Here is a 16,558-nt window from a genome sequence, read left to right as displayed (position 1 = left end):
CACCTTTTATCCTAAAAAAACAACAAAAAATCATGCCTACATTTAAGAGCTAGAAGCAATTTTAAAGAGTGCAGAGATACTAAAGGATTTTATTCTGATTATTTCCCCCCAATCAACCACGCAGAGTTGCTACACAGGTTTATTGACAATGGGACAGGCCACTTTTTACTATAATTCACTAGAAGTTTTTAGAATTACTAACTAAAGATCAGGCTTTGAAAGCCCATCTATCCTCCCAAATCATACTGATACTTAACCAGCATTTGTAGCTGTATTTACATTTGATTGTGACAAATCAAATCTTTGCAGGAGGAACCATACAAGACATACTTATACCTGTACAGCATTAAAATGACAGGTAACATCTGGACCAGTCACTCGATTAGTATCCAAAGTGCCTCTAATGACAAAATTAGTACAAGACTCAGAACCAAGTGAGACCTAAAACCAGCCTAATATCACCGTATTACCCCAAAGTAATTGGGCCTTGCTGTATGAAGCAGTGTTTTACCAGTTATAGGATTTTAAGAATAAGCTTTTACATTATTAAGCAGAATATTTATATATGTATGTATGAACATATACACAAACATACACAAGTATACCCATACACACAAGCTGTAAGCATGTGTGTATGTGTATAAAAATGTGTGTTTATCTTTTCCTGGAGAAGAGTGGCAAGTTGTCTAGGTAATGGGTTACTTACAAATCACCGTTATCAGGGTATCTAAGGATGTCAAAAACCCTCAAACACAAGCAAAATACACTCACTAATTTCTGCCATATGTATTCCACTATTTTTATAAACAAGAGAACTTGAACAATGAGCATGGACACGTTGCTTACACTGCATGGTTATTTACTATTTCTGATCAAGAACTTACTCTCAAACATAAGTAGCACAATAAATTTTAAAAATAAGAAGCAGAAGAACACAAGTCACGGTCAAGTCATCGTACATGTATCTCTGTTACTGAGGTGTGACACAAAATGGTAAAATATAGACAGCCCAGAGATAACAGTGTTAAGACAGAAATTCCTATGTTCTAATCTGTGTCTTAAATCTAGTTCCTCCTGCTTTAAGAAAGAAAATTTATTCACATGCCCTTCAATTTCCCAAGAGAAAAACAAGAAATGACATATTACAAACCACCCTAGCATATGGGAATTAGTGCATGCAATGTAAAATGTCAAAGTTCCTCATTTTATTTCTGATCATTTTGACAGCTAATCCCATTAATGTGCTTGTTCCCCAACCCGAGACTGTCTTCTCTTACTTCCCAGATTCCCAAAGCCTCAACTGTTCATTGCTGAATCACTAACCACCTCTTTCTGTAACTGTGCTGTCAACGGAAACGGTCATCTGACAACAATGTAAGTTGCAAGATTGTGAATAAAAAACAAAAAGCAAAAAATGCATGACACATTCAACACCCTGTAAGTTACGATGTAGTAATTTTTAAGCTGTATTTCTCATTTTAAACAAAGCAACCTTAATATTCAAGGTTTTGTGTGCAGGGCTGCCCGCATGTCCCAGTCTTGTTTTCTGAAAATGCTGAAACTTCATTCTAGACTCCTAGTCTCAGAGTATAGCCACATAAATTACTGTAAATTAAACTCAGGCATGAGTTTACAGCACATTGTGTACAACACAGTCCACTCCAACTGTTCACATGCATACTTTTGCTTGCAAAAAAGTGCATCTCAAATGGCCAAGCTGTCTGGAATCTATTTTTACAGTAAGAGAGGGGACAATCACCACATAAGAGCTGACAAGTTAATCCCCACTCTGAATAGACTGTGTGTAGACACATACTTTGTTGTCCATTTTAAATGAGTCACCCAAAGCCACATGAAATCTATACTTCAATTTCTGTGTTGATAAAGCTGAATCATCCGTATAGACTCATTAGCATACCATGAGATTAAACCTTTAGTTGTCTACAGGCAGGCTAATACGTCATGTCACAGTGACAACCAGCAGACAAAGAGAAATGACATTCCCTTCCATAACTGTATTTTTAAAAATAAGGCAGTTTCTGTTTCCAGGAAGACCTGACAAATTGCGCAGCATGCAATTTCTATGCATTATGGAAACACTACACTGATGTTTTAAATTTAGCTTCCATGAGCATGAACTAGATAGCAGTATTAGTGCAAAGCAAAATGTCAAGTGCCTAGACTAAACAGTTCAATTATATCAGGTGAATCTACAAAGCATGAAACACATGACCGGATGAAACAAAAGAAGATGCAACACACTGAAGTGATGAAAGAAAGATAAGGAGTAAAGCTAACCCTTACTGTTATTGGTGCTGTTGCCATTAAAAGACCCAGCTGCGCTGCTATTGTCTTTCTCTTTGTCTTGATTCTCAAAGTCCATGTTAAGAGACCTGCAGGAAAAAAAAAGCAAACTTAATAGGCAAATTTCAAACTCCTATTTAGGTTTATCAGCTACGGTCTCATTACCATTCTACTGCTACAGCACTCTCTCCCTGGAAAAGTCTTGTTTTTTATGTGCTGGTTATTAAAAAACAAAACAAAACAGAAAAAAAAAATGTGCCAGAAATTAAAAAAAACAACACCCACCGTTAGAGACAAGGCACAGAATCACACTTGGTCCAGTACTGAGACTACTCACTGTAGTGTCTGAACTGCTAAGTGTTGACAACAAACCACAACGAAGATACTTATCTGTGTTGCTTGGAAGTGTAGAACATGATGGAAATACAGTAAAAGTTTAAATTCTCTGATGTATTTGAACTCTTTCCAAGTTATCATTTTGATCCTTTTCATTCAAATTTAACTATTTGGTTTCATGTTTAAAACTGTATTCATTGTTTCCTTCCTCTAACTCTTGTAATGAATGATGACCAAAATTTGCCTGTAAGTAATTCCCTGCTGAATACAAGTTCTTATTTAATTGAAATAGCTTCAGCAAAGCCTAGAAAATAACCATATAGGCATTTCAGATATCTAGAGGAAGCTCTGAATAAATAGTACAAATTAATTCATCCATAGCAGCTGACATTTCCCAGTGTACCCACCTCTTTGTCTTTTCATTTTGATATATATACCGAAAAGACTCCAAAATAACACAGAATTTAATCATAAAAATAATTGCTGTCCAAAACAGATCCTAAATGAAATTCAGAAAGTTAATCAAAATTTGTTAGAATGTAATTTAGAAGTTGCATCAAAGTGATGAGCTGTGGCAAAAGTGATTCTATGCTGTTTTTATATAAAACAACATCGCAAAAATGCGATGTTGTTTTATATAAAAATATTAGCAATCAAGATTACCATGATAGTTTCTCATTATCATAACATGCATGCACGTTGTCCATGACTTCTCTGCAGATTTATTTGCTCAAATAAGCTACAGAGAACCATCAGAAGCACAGTATGGCTCTTCCCTTCAGACTGCAGCAGCAGCAAATACCACGTATTTTGATACAACTTCCAGGTCAACAGGCATTCGACTTTTATTTTTGTTGTTTTCCAAGTTGAGCTGCAAGTGATTGCACTATGAAAAGTAAGCAAATTCTATTAATTTGACAGACAAGGAAAAAATAAAACACCTACAGAATTGTATAAAAGATTGTATCAAAGTTATTTCATTTTAGTGTGTACTACTGCAACGCAGAGGTAAGCAGTTCTGTGTCACAGTCATACAGCCTGAAATCAAGCACATTTGGGTCTGCAGTATCTAGGCAGATACGGTATATTAAAGAAAGTGAGGTTGAGTAGTTTTCCTGTATAAAATTAAAAAGAAAAAAAGGCTTTCCAGTTTAAAATTATGTTGTTGTTCTGCTTCTATTATGCACATGCTCCCAGTATGAAGTTAAAACCGGTTTTGGACTCAGATAAAATACGAGGAAGCTTTAAGCTTGGACTTACAGACCTGCTATGCAGAACCTGGGTGTCAGCTGAAAAGTTATCTAAGATTCAAACAGGCAACAGAGAACACAGCTTCTAACAAACAGATCTGTTCTAAAGATGTCTGTCATCTTTTATCTTTTTTTCACATTTCCTTTTTCCCCATTAAACCCCATTAAGCCCTAAAATTTTCCTCTCAAGATATAAAAATTCAAGAAAGGGCTGACAACCCTCCAGGGCTGGATCCAAGATTCAGCCAAACTTTTTTTTTTTTTCTTTTTTTCTCCTCAGAGCAGCATTTCATTCTTCTGTAAATTAGTTCAACTTAGCAAGAGCATCACACCATCATCCTGACTGTGGCAATGGGGAACTCCTCATAATTTAAGGAGCTATCAGCAAAAGAAACTGAAAATAAACTATTATTCCTACTGCTCACAAACAACTTCAGCCCATTTGCTTTCATTTCAATAGAATCAGCAATTACTACATTATCACCTGTAAACATCCTCACTTCAAAATTAAGCATAAACCATGAAATTACGGTCACTTAGCAACACAGTTGGTGAGCCAAACCAACTTCTGAATCATCAGCACCCATTTTATGATTTGGCCCTTACCTCTGCTGCAAATTATCACTAACATGATAAAAATTGAGAAGTGATCACTAGAACATCTTCCGTGAAAGTTAAAAACTGTATTTTTAAAACAAGACATATTGAAAATTACTGTGCTGGAAAGAAACAGCAAGTCGAGAAGCATTTGCTCTTTGTTCAAGTTTGCGCCTGGATTCCAAAAGCAGCATTCACTCAGCATCTCCTGTCAGGCAATAAACTACAGTTGTCTCTTCTGGGGGCCCCAGCAGTTCAAGCTGGTAGGATTTCTAGCACAGTGGTTCAAAGCAAGCCTCCCACAGGGAAGCACTCAGTAGGGTTACGCTGAGGCCAAAGCAATGAGTAAGCTGCTGGCACATTATTATCATGAAAGTTCAGATTCAGCTATGGATCACTTCCATTGCAATAATGCTTCGGGGAAACCCTGCAGGAAAATATTCTTATGAAACAAAGGAAGAAATTTGAAAGCAAGCATATCTCTAAAGAGTCAGCAGGAGAGGCAATATATTGAGAAGTTCCTTCTCGCTTTGCTCAGTGAAGACAGTCACCCTTATGAACAGCTCTGGGACTGTGAGAATTGCCAGATTTCAACTGCTCTACATAAAAAATTACAGTCAGACACTGAGCTCAGATAGTTTAATTCAAATGAATCAAATCTCCATGCGTATTATGGAGAGAGAGGCTAGAACATGTTACACGATCTAACATTGCCACAGTGGCTTATAAAGTGTTCCTGTGAGATTAAACGACAAGTTGCAATGCAAGGTCTGGAGTAGGAATAAGAACAGGCGAAACAGTAGCAAAAAGTCCATGGAAAAATATTCTCACTGACTAGATGGAGTACCGGCTCCTGACTATGCCTGCAGAGCCACACATGCCAAAGTCCCAGAGCCCTGATGCGAGCATCTCACCTCCAGCAGGCGCTTCACACACGTGCAGGTATCTTTCTGGCTCTCCAGACCCCTTGTCTGCCCTGCCAGTGCTGTGGCTACAGATGCTTGTGAACTCGAGGCACACCCTTTCTCTTAGTGAGAAGCTATTTTTATTACTCCACACTATTACCAGAATTAGTCACACGTTTTATTTGAGCATTTCGAGCCACTGCCATAGAGATAAATCTAGGGTTCTTACACCTACTTTGAAATTTCACATTCAGCTCAAACACACATGCACGACACCCTGCTAACTAACTAAGGTGGACTCATCGTGGCTGTTGGCACTGTTTACGAACCACCAAAGAGAAGGACCTTTTCCTACCAAACTTACAACTTAAACAAGCAAGACACAGTGGGGAAAAATAGGAAAATAAAACCAATACGCATTGTTCTTGAGTACCACGATATATTCTATAGTCTCGAGGGCTCTCAAGCATGCAATACTTAATATGGGAAGACCGGAGATTCTTTGGTATGGGAAGGTCAGTCTTCATCTGCAGGCAGGAGATAAAGCTTGCACCTGAGTTCTGCATTAACTAATGAAGACAGCAAGGATCTGTGAGGACCTGCAGTCCCTGTTTCTGTAGTGGAGAGCAAACCACCTTATAAACAGTAAATATTGCAGCACTGAAAACAAACAAACAAAAACTATTTAAACGCAGGGCAAACAATCCTCTGCAAATACTTTCAAAACAAAACTGGGCTTCATTCCGATCGAGGAGGATCCAGTAACAGTTTAGCTTAAAAGCAGGAACTGGAACAGGTAGAGTATGGGTTAAATCAGGCTTTACATAACCATGTTTGAGTATGTGATAGGATAGAAAAAGATTTAGCTGCTACATGCATACAAAGTAACTCCAGCACTTCTGTCCCAGCAAAGCACCTGGACAATAGGTGACTGTATGGGAAGAACCCCCAGAAAACAACCCATTTCCAGCTAAGCTCACCTCTTTAAAAATCCATAACTAGAACAAACATTTGCATGCTGCTGTGTACATCTTGTAACTGTTTGAAAGATTATACTTGCCTCTCTGACAGCCAACAACAAAGCGTATCAAGTACAAGGGCTGAGAGACGGTAAGAACATTTATGGGAGATGTTTAGAAGGGCTTGAAGATAAAATTCCTGACCCTGCACAAATGCAGGAAGGAAACGCTCTTCCAGCCACAGTAAGAGAAGTGAGATCTCAAATGCATAAACTGTTCTTCATTCTGGAGACAGACTTTTCCCAGGATCTATTAGACATTCTTCTGAGTATTTTGGTGTTTTTTGTTTGTTGCTTGGTATGGTTTTTATTTATTTATTTGTCATTGGACAAATGCTACTTGTATGACTAAGGACACTGGACCAGGCTTTCCTTTGTTCCCCTGAAACCTCCTGCATTAGATTAGATCCACCACACACAAGGATTTTATCCTAATGACTCACCCACCCAATTCTTTCTGATCCTATTATTGAACTTCTGTTTATGTCACTTGCCAGCAGTATCACAATAACTCTACAATAACTACTTGTTTCTTTTCAGACTGAAATTGGAAACCATGCCCACTTTCTACAACAAGAAGGTTATGTGAGGAGTGCCATTTTCTTTTTGCCTTACCACGGCTCCATTTGAGATGAAGCACTCAAATCTAGATGAAGATGTTGTTTTCATTTGAGAACGAGCACCCTAAGCAGTAACTTTTGTCTTTCCGGCAAGTTGCTATTCTAAGGAAATCCACCCACTGCCAGAAGTTTTTATTTTACTACGGGAATTTCCAGATAAGCATCATTTTGCAACTTAGCACCACACTTAAATTTCTTACAAATCTGAATTGCATCTTGGGCGCTGTTGTTAACAGCACTTCACAATCTTCTGTAAATAACTGCTTTTGACCTCACTCGTTGACCAAACAGCTTGGAAGTTTACCCAAGTCATCATCGAAACTGTGGGTTTCGGCTCAAGCATCTACTAAAGAAGCTAAATGTAGGCCATTCATTAGAAATCAGTTTCAAAACTATCGGGCCCTATTTTGGTCTGCAATAGCTTATGTCTTGGAGTCCTTAGGACACATGCAGAAGTAGGCTAGAAGAGGGCATTTCCTCAACTGATTTGTATCCATCGTCATTCTACCATGTCATCCAATAGGTTAGATTCTTTTGAATTTAAGTCAGTCCTAGCTCAGTCCTTGTAATGAGTGGTTTTAAATGTAATCACAGGATAAGATGGTAAAAGAACACGTGTATATAGCAACAGGACAGGAAAGAGCAAGGGAAAATTCTTAAAAGCTTAGAAGCTCTGAGAAGGAGAGGCAATTTACGTTCAAGCACTCCTGCTGTTTCATATTGCATTATGTTTTCTCAATTTAATTTTGGTTTTAATAAAAGCTACAGGTCTTGCAGCCATATGCATAGTTCCTTTTTACTGAACTGCATGAATTAAATTAAAGACTGAAGTAGCCCCTCAACTATATGCTAGACTGACTCAGAACTTTAAGAAAAGAAAAAAACACTGTTAATTGGTATTCAAATGCAACCTTTTATTTAATTGCAGTTTCTCTAGATTTTGTCTTCCTAAAGCTTTCTATTTTAATTTAAGCAGCAGTGCTGTTACCTAATACTCACTAGCAAAAACAGACAGCTCTTACCAAAAATTGGCTCTTTCATTTTATGATTTGCTTAACTTATGACTGGGATTTAAAGCCTCTTATCCTAATAGCTGCAGCTTACATCATACTTATGACCATGGTTATCATCTATTTCAGGAATATTCAACGTGGTGCAGAGAATTCATACTATATGGATGGCTTTTTATCATAGACTTGTTAAATGAAGCAATGTTCTTCAAAGAAAAAAAAAAAAAAAAAAGGAGGGGAGAAGAAAAACATCCTGAACTTAAGTTTCAAAGAAATAATATTTCCAAGTTGTAAATTGTTTTTGATATGTCAGTATGAACCTCTTTCCTTATATGCCATTACATTAAAAGCTGGGTATGATACAAGATGCAAGCTTAGCAGGACAACAAAGTTTTCTCTAAACATACTCAAGTCCCCTGAAGTGGGGCAAATTTGGTTTCTGAAGATTCAAACCTAATCAGCAGTTGGTCTGAGGCACTGCTAGAATTCAACACTGATGTGTTTCTCACTTCTCTGTTGTGCTGTTACACTCAGGAGTATCTATTTTACGAGATTTGGTTGCAATCAGAGTAAGAATGCTCTGAATCAAACACTGAATCACTGTATCTAAAAGCCTACTATTGACAACATTACGTCCATATATCTCTCAACAGGTCCTTTATACCCTCCAAAACACAATTTTACAGAACTGTCTTCAAGGATTGACTTCACAGCTATCTTATATGTGCTTGCAACTTGTCATACAATTATGTCTTTCAGAAACCTCAACTGGCTTCTTTTTCTTCCGTCTCTATTTCCTTTTCAGAACCAAGAAATACTGCATTTACCTCAGCTGTCATTCTAACAAAGATACAACAAAAACAAAAGGCATAAACTATAAACTGTCACTTGTAGTCACATTTTTATTTGAAAAAGAAAAGATCCATAAGCCTTAAAGAAAAATCTTACCTGAAACTGCCATAGACTATGAGGAGAATAGAAATCAGGAAAGTAGACACTTGACTGGAGTCCACGAGGGAATATGCCCTGGAATGGGAAGAGAGAAGGCAGGTGTGTTATCCTGAGTGTCCATTTCTCCAGTACCATTTGTGAATTCTTTTTCTTAGCATTATACAAACAGAGAACGGAATGACATCTTTATGACAGCTATTTCTAAAGCTGTTATATCATTTAGGAATATAAAATACATAGCTTGTAAATTAACTTTTTATATTCAAGACTGCAGCATACAAAATCTGTACAACAGTCAATGAACAGCTCAAAAAGCCTTGTAGAGATTTGTTCTCAACTCACTGCATTGAGATTCCTTTTTCCACAAACACGTGGAATTGCTTTCAGCATGCCATCTTGCATGTTAATAACACTAATCTCTGTTTTTCCTATGCCTTAGCTGATAATAGTTAAATTGCAATATGGCAGTTGAAGTCAAGGTTCACTCAGTACAGAAAAAAACAAACAAAATAAGCCGCAATCTGCATTTATTAAACCACACGCAGTTACTTCTCTATTACATCTTGCACATCACTAGATAGAGGATTTCTGATAAAAATTTCAGCAGGAGAACTAAAACCCACTTTTATTTAGATGGATTTCCCAATATAACATACTTCCATGTTTAAAGCACAGAAATGTAAATACTAGTTTTCCCCTTTTTTCCTACCCTTGACAGACCAAACCGTACTCCGTAGCTTACACCAAAACTTTCTTTGCCCCGTACAATGGGAGAGAAGCAACCTCAGCAAGTTCTCAGCTGGCACAAGCGGGGCTGACATACTTGAGGACAGAGAAATCATTAAGAGGGGACCTTGAGGAGCAAAGCAACAAGAACGCAGCCTGTAAGTCAAGAGAAATGATCTCACCCTCTACTTAGCACTCGTGAAACTGTATCTAGAGTTTTGGGGGCCCCAAAAGAGAAAGCCCCAATAACTGGAGAGAGCCAAGCAGAGAACCACCAAGACTCTCAGGGTACAACATGACAGGAGAGGCTCAGGAGCCACAGCCCAACTCACAGCAGTTTTACAGCCACTTGTGCTGAAGTAATGGAAAAGAATAAGGAACAATGTTAACTGCATTAGTCTTGTACTACAAAAAAAGATCACTAAGCTTTTCTGAAAGCCAATTAAAAGGCCTAATTTCAACAAGATTATTGATATGGAACAAAGACAGCTGAATGATGTGATAGTTCCAAAGTAAATGTATGTCAGCAAATAAAAACTAACGATACAAAACAGAGAATCACACAATTCCACTGCCAATCTAGAAGCCATTTAGAGAAAATTGTACTACTTGACAGACGCATAAAAATATTTTTTAATATATAAACACAAATATGATCTTCTACTAAAGAAATTTAGTATTAAACATCGCTGAAAAAGATTGCTCTTCTAGATGAAATTGTATGCTTGTGCAGTAAGCTTTTAAGAAATGGGAAACCAACTGCTTTTGTTAATTACCATGAATAACTTCAATGTTACCCCCCAGTAAGAGTGAAAAACAGAAGTCGTATTTGCTCATAGTAGACCAACACATGTATCTATAAAGCTTAAAATCATCTTTATATTGATTTCAGTCTTGTTTGACCTTTAGTTTCAAGGCTGTGCATCAGAAGCTTTAAAAGCATCCAGAAAGATGAAAACAGTTAATTGCAAATATGCCATGTAAATAAGCACTTACAATTAGTTTATATAAATGGCCTTCAGGTGGTAGACAATATAGATCAGAGCACATTAGCTTTAGCTAATGACTGCATGTAAGCAGACAGAAGAAACTGCAGACGGATGAATGCACTAGGTCTATGTCCTGTTATTAGCTTCAGTTTCAGGGCAAAACACCGCCTCACCCAACTCTGAGCTACGGGCAAAGGAAACTTTGTGTCCTGTTTGGATTTGAGAATTAATAGTGGAACTTCTCCCTTAACAGAATCCTCAGGAACGCCAAACGTGTAAGAAAAGCGAAATGAGGGAATGGAATTTCAGCTGGGTGTAAACACGTCCAGGGTTATGCACTACACTTATGAACTGATGTTCATAAAATCCTATATCCATAAATCGGCACATGCTTCTGAGAAGAACAACGTTTTCTGTACAAGTAAGTCACCATTCAGTAGCAACTTTGGAAGCTATGATAATTACAATTACATTTCATCCTAATTACTAAACAGTAGTCAAAACAAGGTTGTAAGTGTTAGAAAGAATGGTAAAACAGATAAAACAATGATGATATGTGGATCAGCCCTGGAATAATCCATGGATTTTTTTTATTAAAAAATGAAAGCCCTTAGACAAAACAAAAGAAATCAAATATATGTAAACCCATTCTACACCGTGACCCAACATAACCCTACTGATACGCTGCAGCAGTGATTAGGGCAGCTATCTGCTGCTTCTGTGCAAGGGAGAAGCCAGAATTCAAGTCCTCTCGTTCTACACGAGAGAAGTGCAATAGGGTACTGATCCGCCCACTGCAGACCCAGTGATATTTCCTGACTTCTCAAGATATCTGCAGCAGGATATCCTAAAATCTCACTGTTGGTGTCACAGATACGGCCTGGGAAAGCTCCTGCTCATTGTCAAGGCAGCAAATATTCATACTTCCCTTCCTCGGGATGCAGCTGGAAGAAGAGCAATGCAAAGCGGCCAGCACGGCAAACCCAGGAGTACCTGCGATGTGGGACTGAAGCGAGCAATTCAGGAACATCCAGCTCCCATCCTACGTGTCCCACACAGGCAGCCCTCAAGCAAACTCCAGGAATAAGTTCGTAGTGCTGAAGTGGGTCTCGTCGTAATAAAATCCTGGGGTTTTTAATATTTTGCCCCCCTAAACTATAAAAGGCATTGCATAAAATAGAACTGCTTCCTCGAATCTGGCACTGGACAGTTCACGAGCAGCCTGAACACCTAGCTTCCAAGTAAACACTTCCTAACGCATTAATCTGGACTCGAGACAATCAGCAGGTGACAGAATCACGTGGAAGTTTGAGAAAGAAGATTACTTCAATGTACTGAATATAATGCAAAATGCCAGACAGTAATCTGCACACCCATTTGCATTTTTAACTGAGATTTGAGTGATTATCTACAGCTCAACCATCCAATGGATTCCATACACATAAAACTGGATTCTCCTAAAACACATTTCAAATACGCAAGTTGCGTACTTCCACTGCCGAGCACGGCGCCAGTGCCATGTTCTTTGCAAACGGTATCAGCCAAAACCAAAACAAAATCCCCACACTTTGGAAATTTTTTGGGGAGCTGGAGTGTACTTTATGCATTAACATTTTACCTGCCTTTCACTGTGCATATAAAAATGAAACCATTTTCCTCCTTTACAGTACTTTTATAAAATTAAGAATTTGTTCTCAGAACTAACGGAAGCATGCATAGAAAATGCCCATGGCATGCCTGTGCATAGAAGTTGTCCTTTGACTTAAATAGTGCTTTTAAAAGCAATTCTTGGTACTTACTATACAAAGAAATGACAGTTATTCTTCATTCTTGTTCTGAAAATTAATCCTGGCTAAGACTATGCTAAGGGCTGCTGTCTTCTGAAGGACTTATTTTCGTGCAGTTCATCTGCGTGCCATAATATGAGAAGCACCAACCCATTTCTAAGCTCTATTACATATGCAGAACTGCTCAGAATACGAAGACACCGCTGGCTTTCCCAGCTGAGAACATTTCACAGTTCTCAGACTAGCCCACCCACAATTCGACATCCCTGTGAGGAAGCTGGTTTAGAAGTAAGTCATTTAATCGGGCTGTCGGGCAGATTCTTGCTACATTGGTGAAGCAACTAATAACTAAACCAACCGTCAGGCCAAGGACATTATAAAACCAAGCACACTGGTGGTGAACTTTTCTCCATAAGCTCCTTACACCGGCCAAGGGCGGAGAGGGAACTTCCCAAAGACCTGCTCCAGGGCTCCAGACCCCACACTGACCCCGCACCTTTCCAAGGCTGAGGCCGAGTGTGATTGTAGTGACTTCCCTGCCAGTGGGGACTATTCCTGGCAGCTCCACGGGCAGTGCTTCCAGCACAGAGCCTGCTAAGGCGTGCCAAGACAGAGACACAGCAAGCACTGTTCTGCAACATATTCCGCGGGTCAGCCTCGCAGCTCCACAGTGCCAGCATTGTCCCCACAACAATCCAAGCAGCGAGCTCCCCAGCCTGGCACGGGCCGCTCCATGGGCCTTTACCTACAGAGGCTCGCAGGGACACCCAGCCACGCCACCGCTGCCCAGCGGCCGCGCAAAACATCCCCCGGCACAGCTGGCGTGCCACGCAGCCCTCGCCCTTCTGTGGGACGCAGAGAAGAACCTCTGTATGCCCAGGGGAACAGAGACCCGCTTCACTCCCAGCTCTGCAGGACGGTGACCAGCTCGTACAAGCAGCAATGACAGCAGCAATGGCTTACAGACACTCACGAGCTCTCTTAGCCCTGCAGCCCCAGATCCAACACCACCTGTCTTTTCTCTGCCTGTGAGCCTTCACCTTGCAGGGGCTCTGCCAGCTGGCTGCTGAGAAATTTAATATATTAAAATATTGGGGTTCCACTTTGCAGATCTCCTTTACCAGCAAAAGATTAGAGTTGGTGAGACTCTTCCAAGAGTCCCACCAGCCTTTCCGAAGGCAAAGCCAGGGACCTTTTTGCCCTGTGCTGAGCACTGAGCATTTATTTAGCCGTGAGCCAGAAAAAGAGAGAAGTAGGAACCCCATGTGTCCTGATGACAGCGTGGGGCACTACCTGCTGCGTAACCTGCCTGTCCTGGGCCAGCCTGATGTGACTACAAGCCACAGCACTGCTGTTGCAAAAGCAGCTTATTTTCAGCTTTCTCCAGTCATCTCGGCTCCATCATCAACCTTTGCTAGCACAGCCGTTTGCAAAACTACATGGAAAACTAGATCAGGGACTTGTCTGCTTGAATAGTAATGGAAAGGATGGGAAAGTTTTCTCAAATGCTTCAGAATCCTAATCTGGCATGTTGCTGGACATACAAATCAAGGAGGAAATTTTTTTCAGCAGCAACATTGACTTAAGTGCCCCAAAACTCCTCAGAGATCAGGAAAAGTTTTGTGTAATTGAAACAAAACCTTCTTTTTGTTTGCACAAGATGTCAATTCCATGTAGAATCAAATAAATTCAGTCCCTCAGACAATGTTTCAGGAGCAAAAGCCATTCCTCCGAGTTCCAGGTGCAAGAAATCATTGTGAAAAATTCTGCTGAGGCGGAGGGAGAAGTTTCCATAGCAATGCACACCGAGGGCCTTGGACGTGAATCATTCTCACACAAAAGTTGTTGTAACAGCAGCAAGATAAACTTCTGCATTTCCTGTACATACACCAGAGCAGCAAATAACTCACACCAACTTGAGAAGTGCACATGGACCAACTTCACCCCAGGCTGCATGGAGACCAAAGATTGCATCGCATCAGGTACTTTCCTTTGGCAGTGATCATAATGTCCAGGCGCTTTCAAGATTAAGGAAAACAAAACTACAAAAGGAAGGTAAAGGTACTAGACAGGCTGGTGTAAGGATGGATTAAAATCTGACAGAGCTTTTGCGTTGTTTAAGGGGTCCAAATCTACAACTTGGAGGCATCTGTGATAGAATCACAAAAACTGGCACTGATAGGAATGTCAGATCATTTAATTAATCTAGTTATAATTTGATCTTACTTTGGGGGAAGACAATCGATCCGTCATGACTTATCTCACCTCTTGTTTGAAACCACCCACCAGTGAAATTACAGGGCTTGTCTTGACACCTAATGGAAGTCCTTCTGACTGCAGCTCCAGTCCAAACTTTTTATCCTCCACAAAAGTCCTTCAGCACTCCTGGGGGCCGTGTCACACCAGACACAACTGGGGTAAGCAGGTTCCAGCCATGAGTTCATCTGCATGCTTTGGCTTCTGAAAGATGTGGCTGCCTGAGAAGTGGCCACACAAAGCTTCACAGGCTCTCCAGCCCACATGAAAAGCCACAACTATTTATTCAATCAACACGGTACTTTTCATCCAGGCTTAAAATATGACTTCTCTATCAAATGCCCACTGTCTCCTCGCCAGGTAAGTGGTAATAACCCATGCCCATCAAAACATCTATCCTCCTTTTCCAATTTCCATTCTCTTCCAAAGGGAACTCCTCGGAGGCGGGTACCAGCACGGAAAGGGCAGCCACGAAGCATCTCCTTCCCTGCCCTATCATTCATCACTCATTTTCAAAACCTGCTGAATGCCAGCATTCAGTTTGGGTGTCCTGTCTCAGCAGACTGTCAGTTCTCTCAAAGAGGACCAGGAAACAAAGATTTGCTGGAAAGCTGGTGTCCAGTGATAATATCAAGGATGGGAAAAGTTCCCATCCCCCTCCCCTCCTCCACGGGTTTCATCTATTTCAAAAGCCATTTAATGCGCTTATTGCATCAGTGATTGCTATTGTAACAGAGAAAACGTGAACAGAAAGTCAAGAAATACTCGTTGGTAAATCCCAGGCAAGAAGCAGAACATTTCACAACGTGCTTCCCCTGCCCCACCCCTGGTTTGGGAGCCACCAGCTGCCGGCAGCAATCAGCCTGCACCTGCACCTCACCTGGCTGCAGCGATCCTGCACCTTTGACCATACAGAAGTATGCTACTCACAGAGGAAACGTGGTGTTTTTTCTGTTTCTTTGTCTCAACATTTGTCAACCATTCTACTATTTTATTCCTTAAAAGAAGGACAAGAGAATAGAGTGATCAGGACAGCTCATTGTTGAAAGCAATTCATTTTCCAAGCTACAGCACAAGTCACTGGTGCGCAGTCCCTACAACACTTAATTATTTTAATAATTATTAATCCTTAATTTATTAAGAGGAGCACAGCAAACTCAAGGGCTCCTGAGCAGAGCCCTGGGGCACCTTCAAGAAGAGCTCCATCGCTGCACCGAGCCCGTTTACAGTTCATTGTGCAAATATTCACTTTGCTCGGGGGCGGACTCCCTCCGTAGGCAAAGCCAACACAGCTTTTTTCCTTTGCTGGATTCCAGGTCGAAGGTATAACTAAAAAGCCTCTTTCAACCGCCTTACATGTGCAAGATATATACATATTTAAGAGCCTCCATTAGGCCTGACGCCAAACCAAAGTTAAATCTGAGTGTAACAGTTAAAAGTATAATTTTAAGCGTGAAGTCATGGCACCCACAGCTGTAAACATATCTCAACACTATTCCATTCTTTAGGATGATTCATAGGAAAAATAAGCAAATTGCTACGGCTTCACTTACGTTAAAGGACTAGCTTGTTTTCTAAAGTAAGCTTACCATTTCATCTCATTGTCATGTACAGATAAGCTCTGCTAAGTCTGAGTAATTTACTGAAACTCCTATCAGGGGAAAAAAAAAATAATAATTAAAGCGAGTCTGAAGTGAAAACAAGTAACGTGAGACATCCCACTAAGCCATATTTTCCTATGCGGGCCCAGCTAGGTCGCAGGCAGGCATTTCTAAGTTATCAGACGAGATAATCCTGCTGGTTATCACA

General features: G+C 40.1%; 1 protein-coding gene across 1 annotated transcript in view; it reads right to left on the bottom strand.

Moving 5' to 3' along the window:
- The window catches only part of SPPL3 (signal peptide peptidase like 3), a 57,413-nt gene that overhangs the window by 15,863 nt on the left and 24,992 nt on the right, over window positions 1-16,558 (bottom strand). Inside the window, exons 2-3 of the mRNA XM_084296998.1 lie at window positions 8,989-9,066; window positions 2,305-2,393 (exon numbers count right to left, since the gene is read on the bottom strand). Of these exons, the coding sequence (XP_084153124.1) occupies window positions 2,305-2,393; window positions 8,989-9,066 (167 nt within the window). The remainder of the gene's footprint in view (window positions 1-2,304; window positions 2,394-8,988; window positions 9,067-16,558) is intronic.

This window comes from Netta rufina (assembly GCF_964035555.1).
Source record: "Netta rufina genome assembly, chromosome: 17".
Classification (NCBI taxonomy): domain Eukaryota; kingdom Metazoa; phylum Chordata; class Aves; order Anseriformes; family Anatidae; genus Netta; species Netta rufina.
The sequence above is the reverse complement of the archived record's forward strand: the minus strand, read 5'-3'. Positions and strand labels throughout refer to the sequence as shown.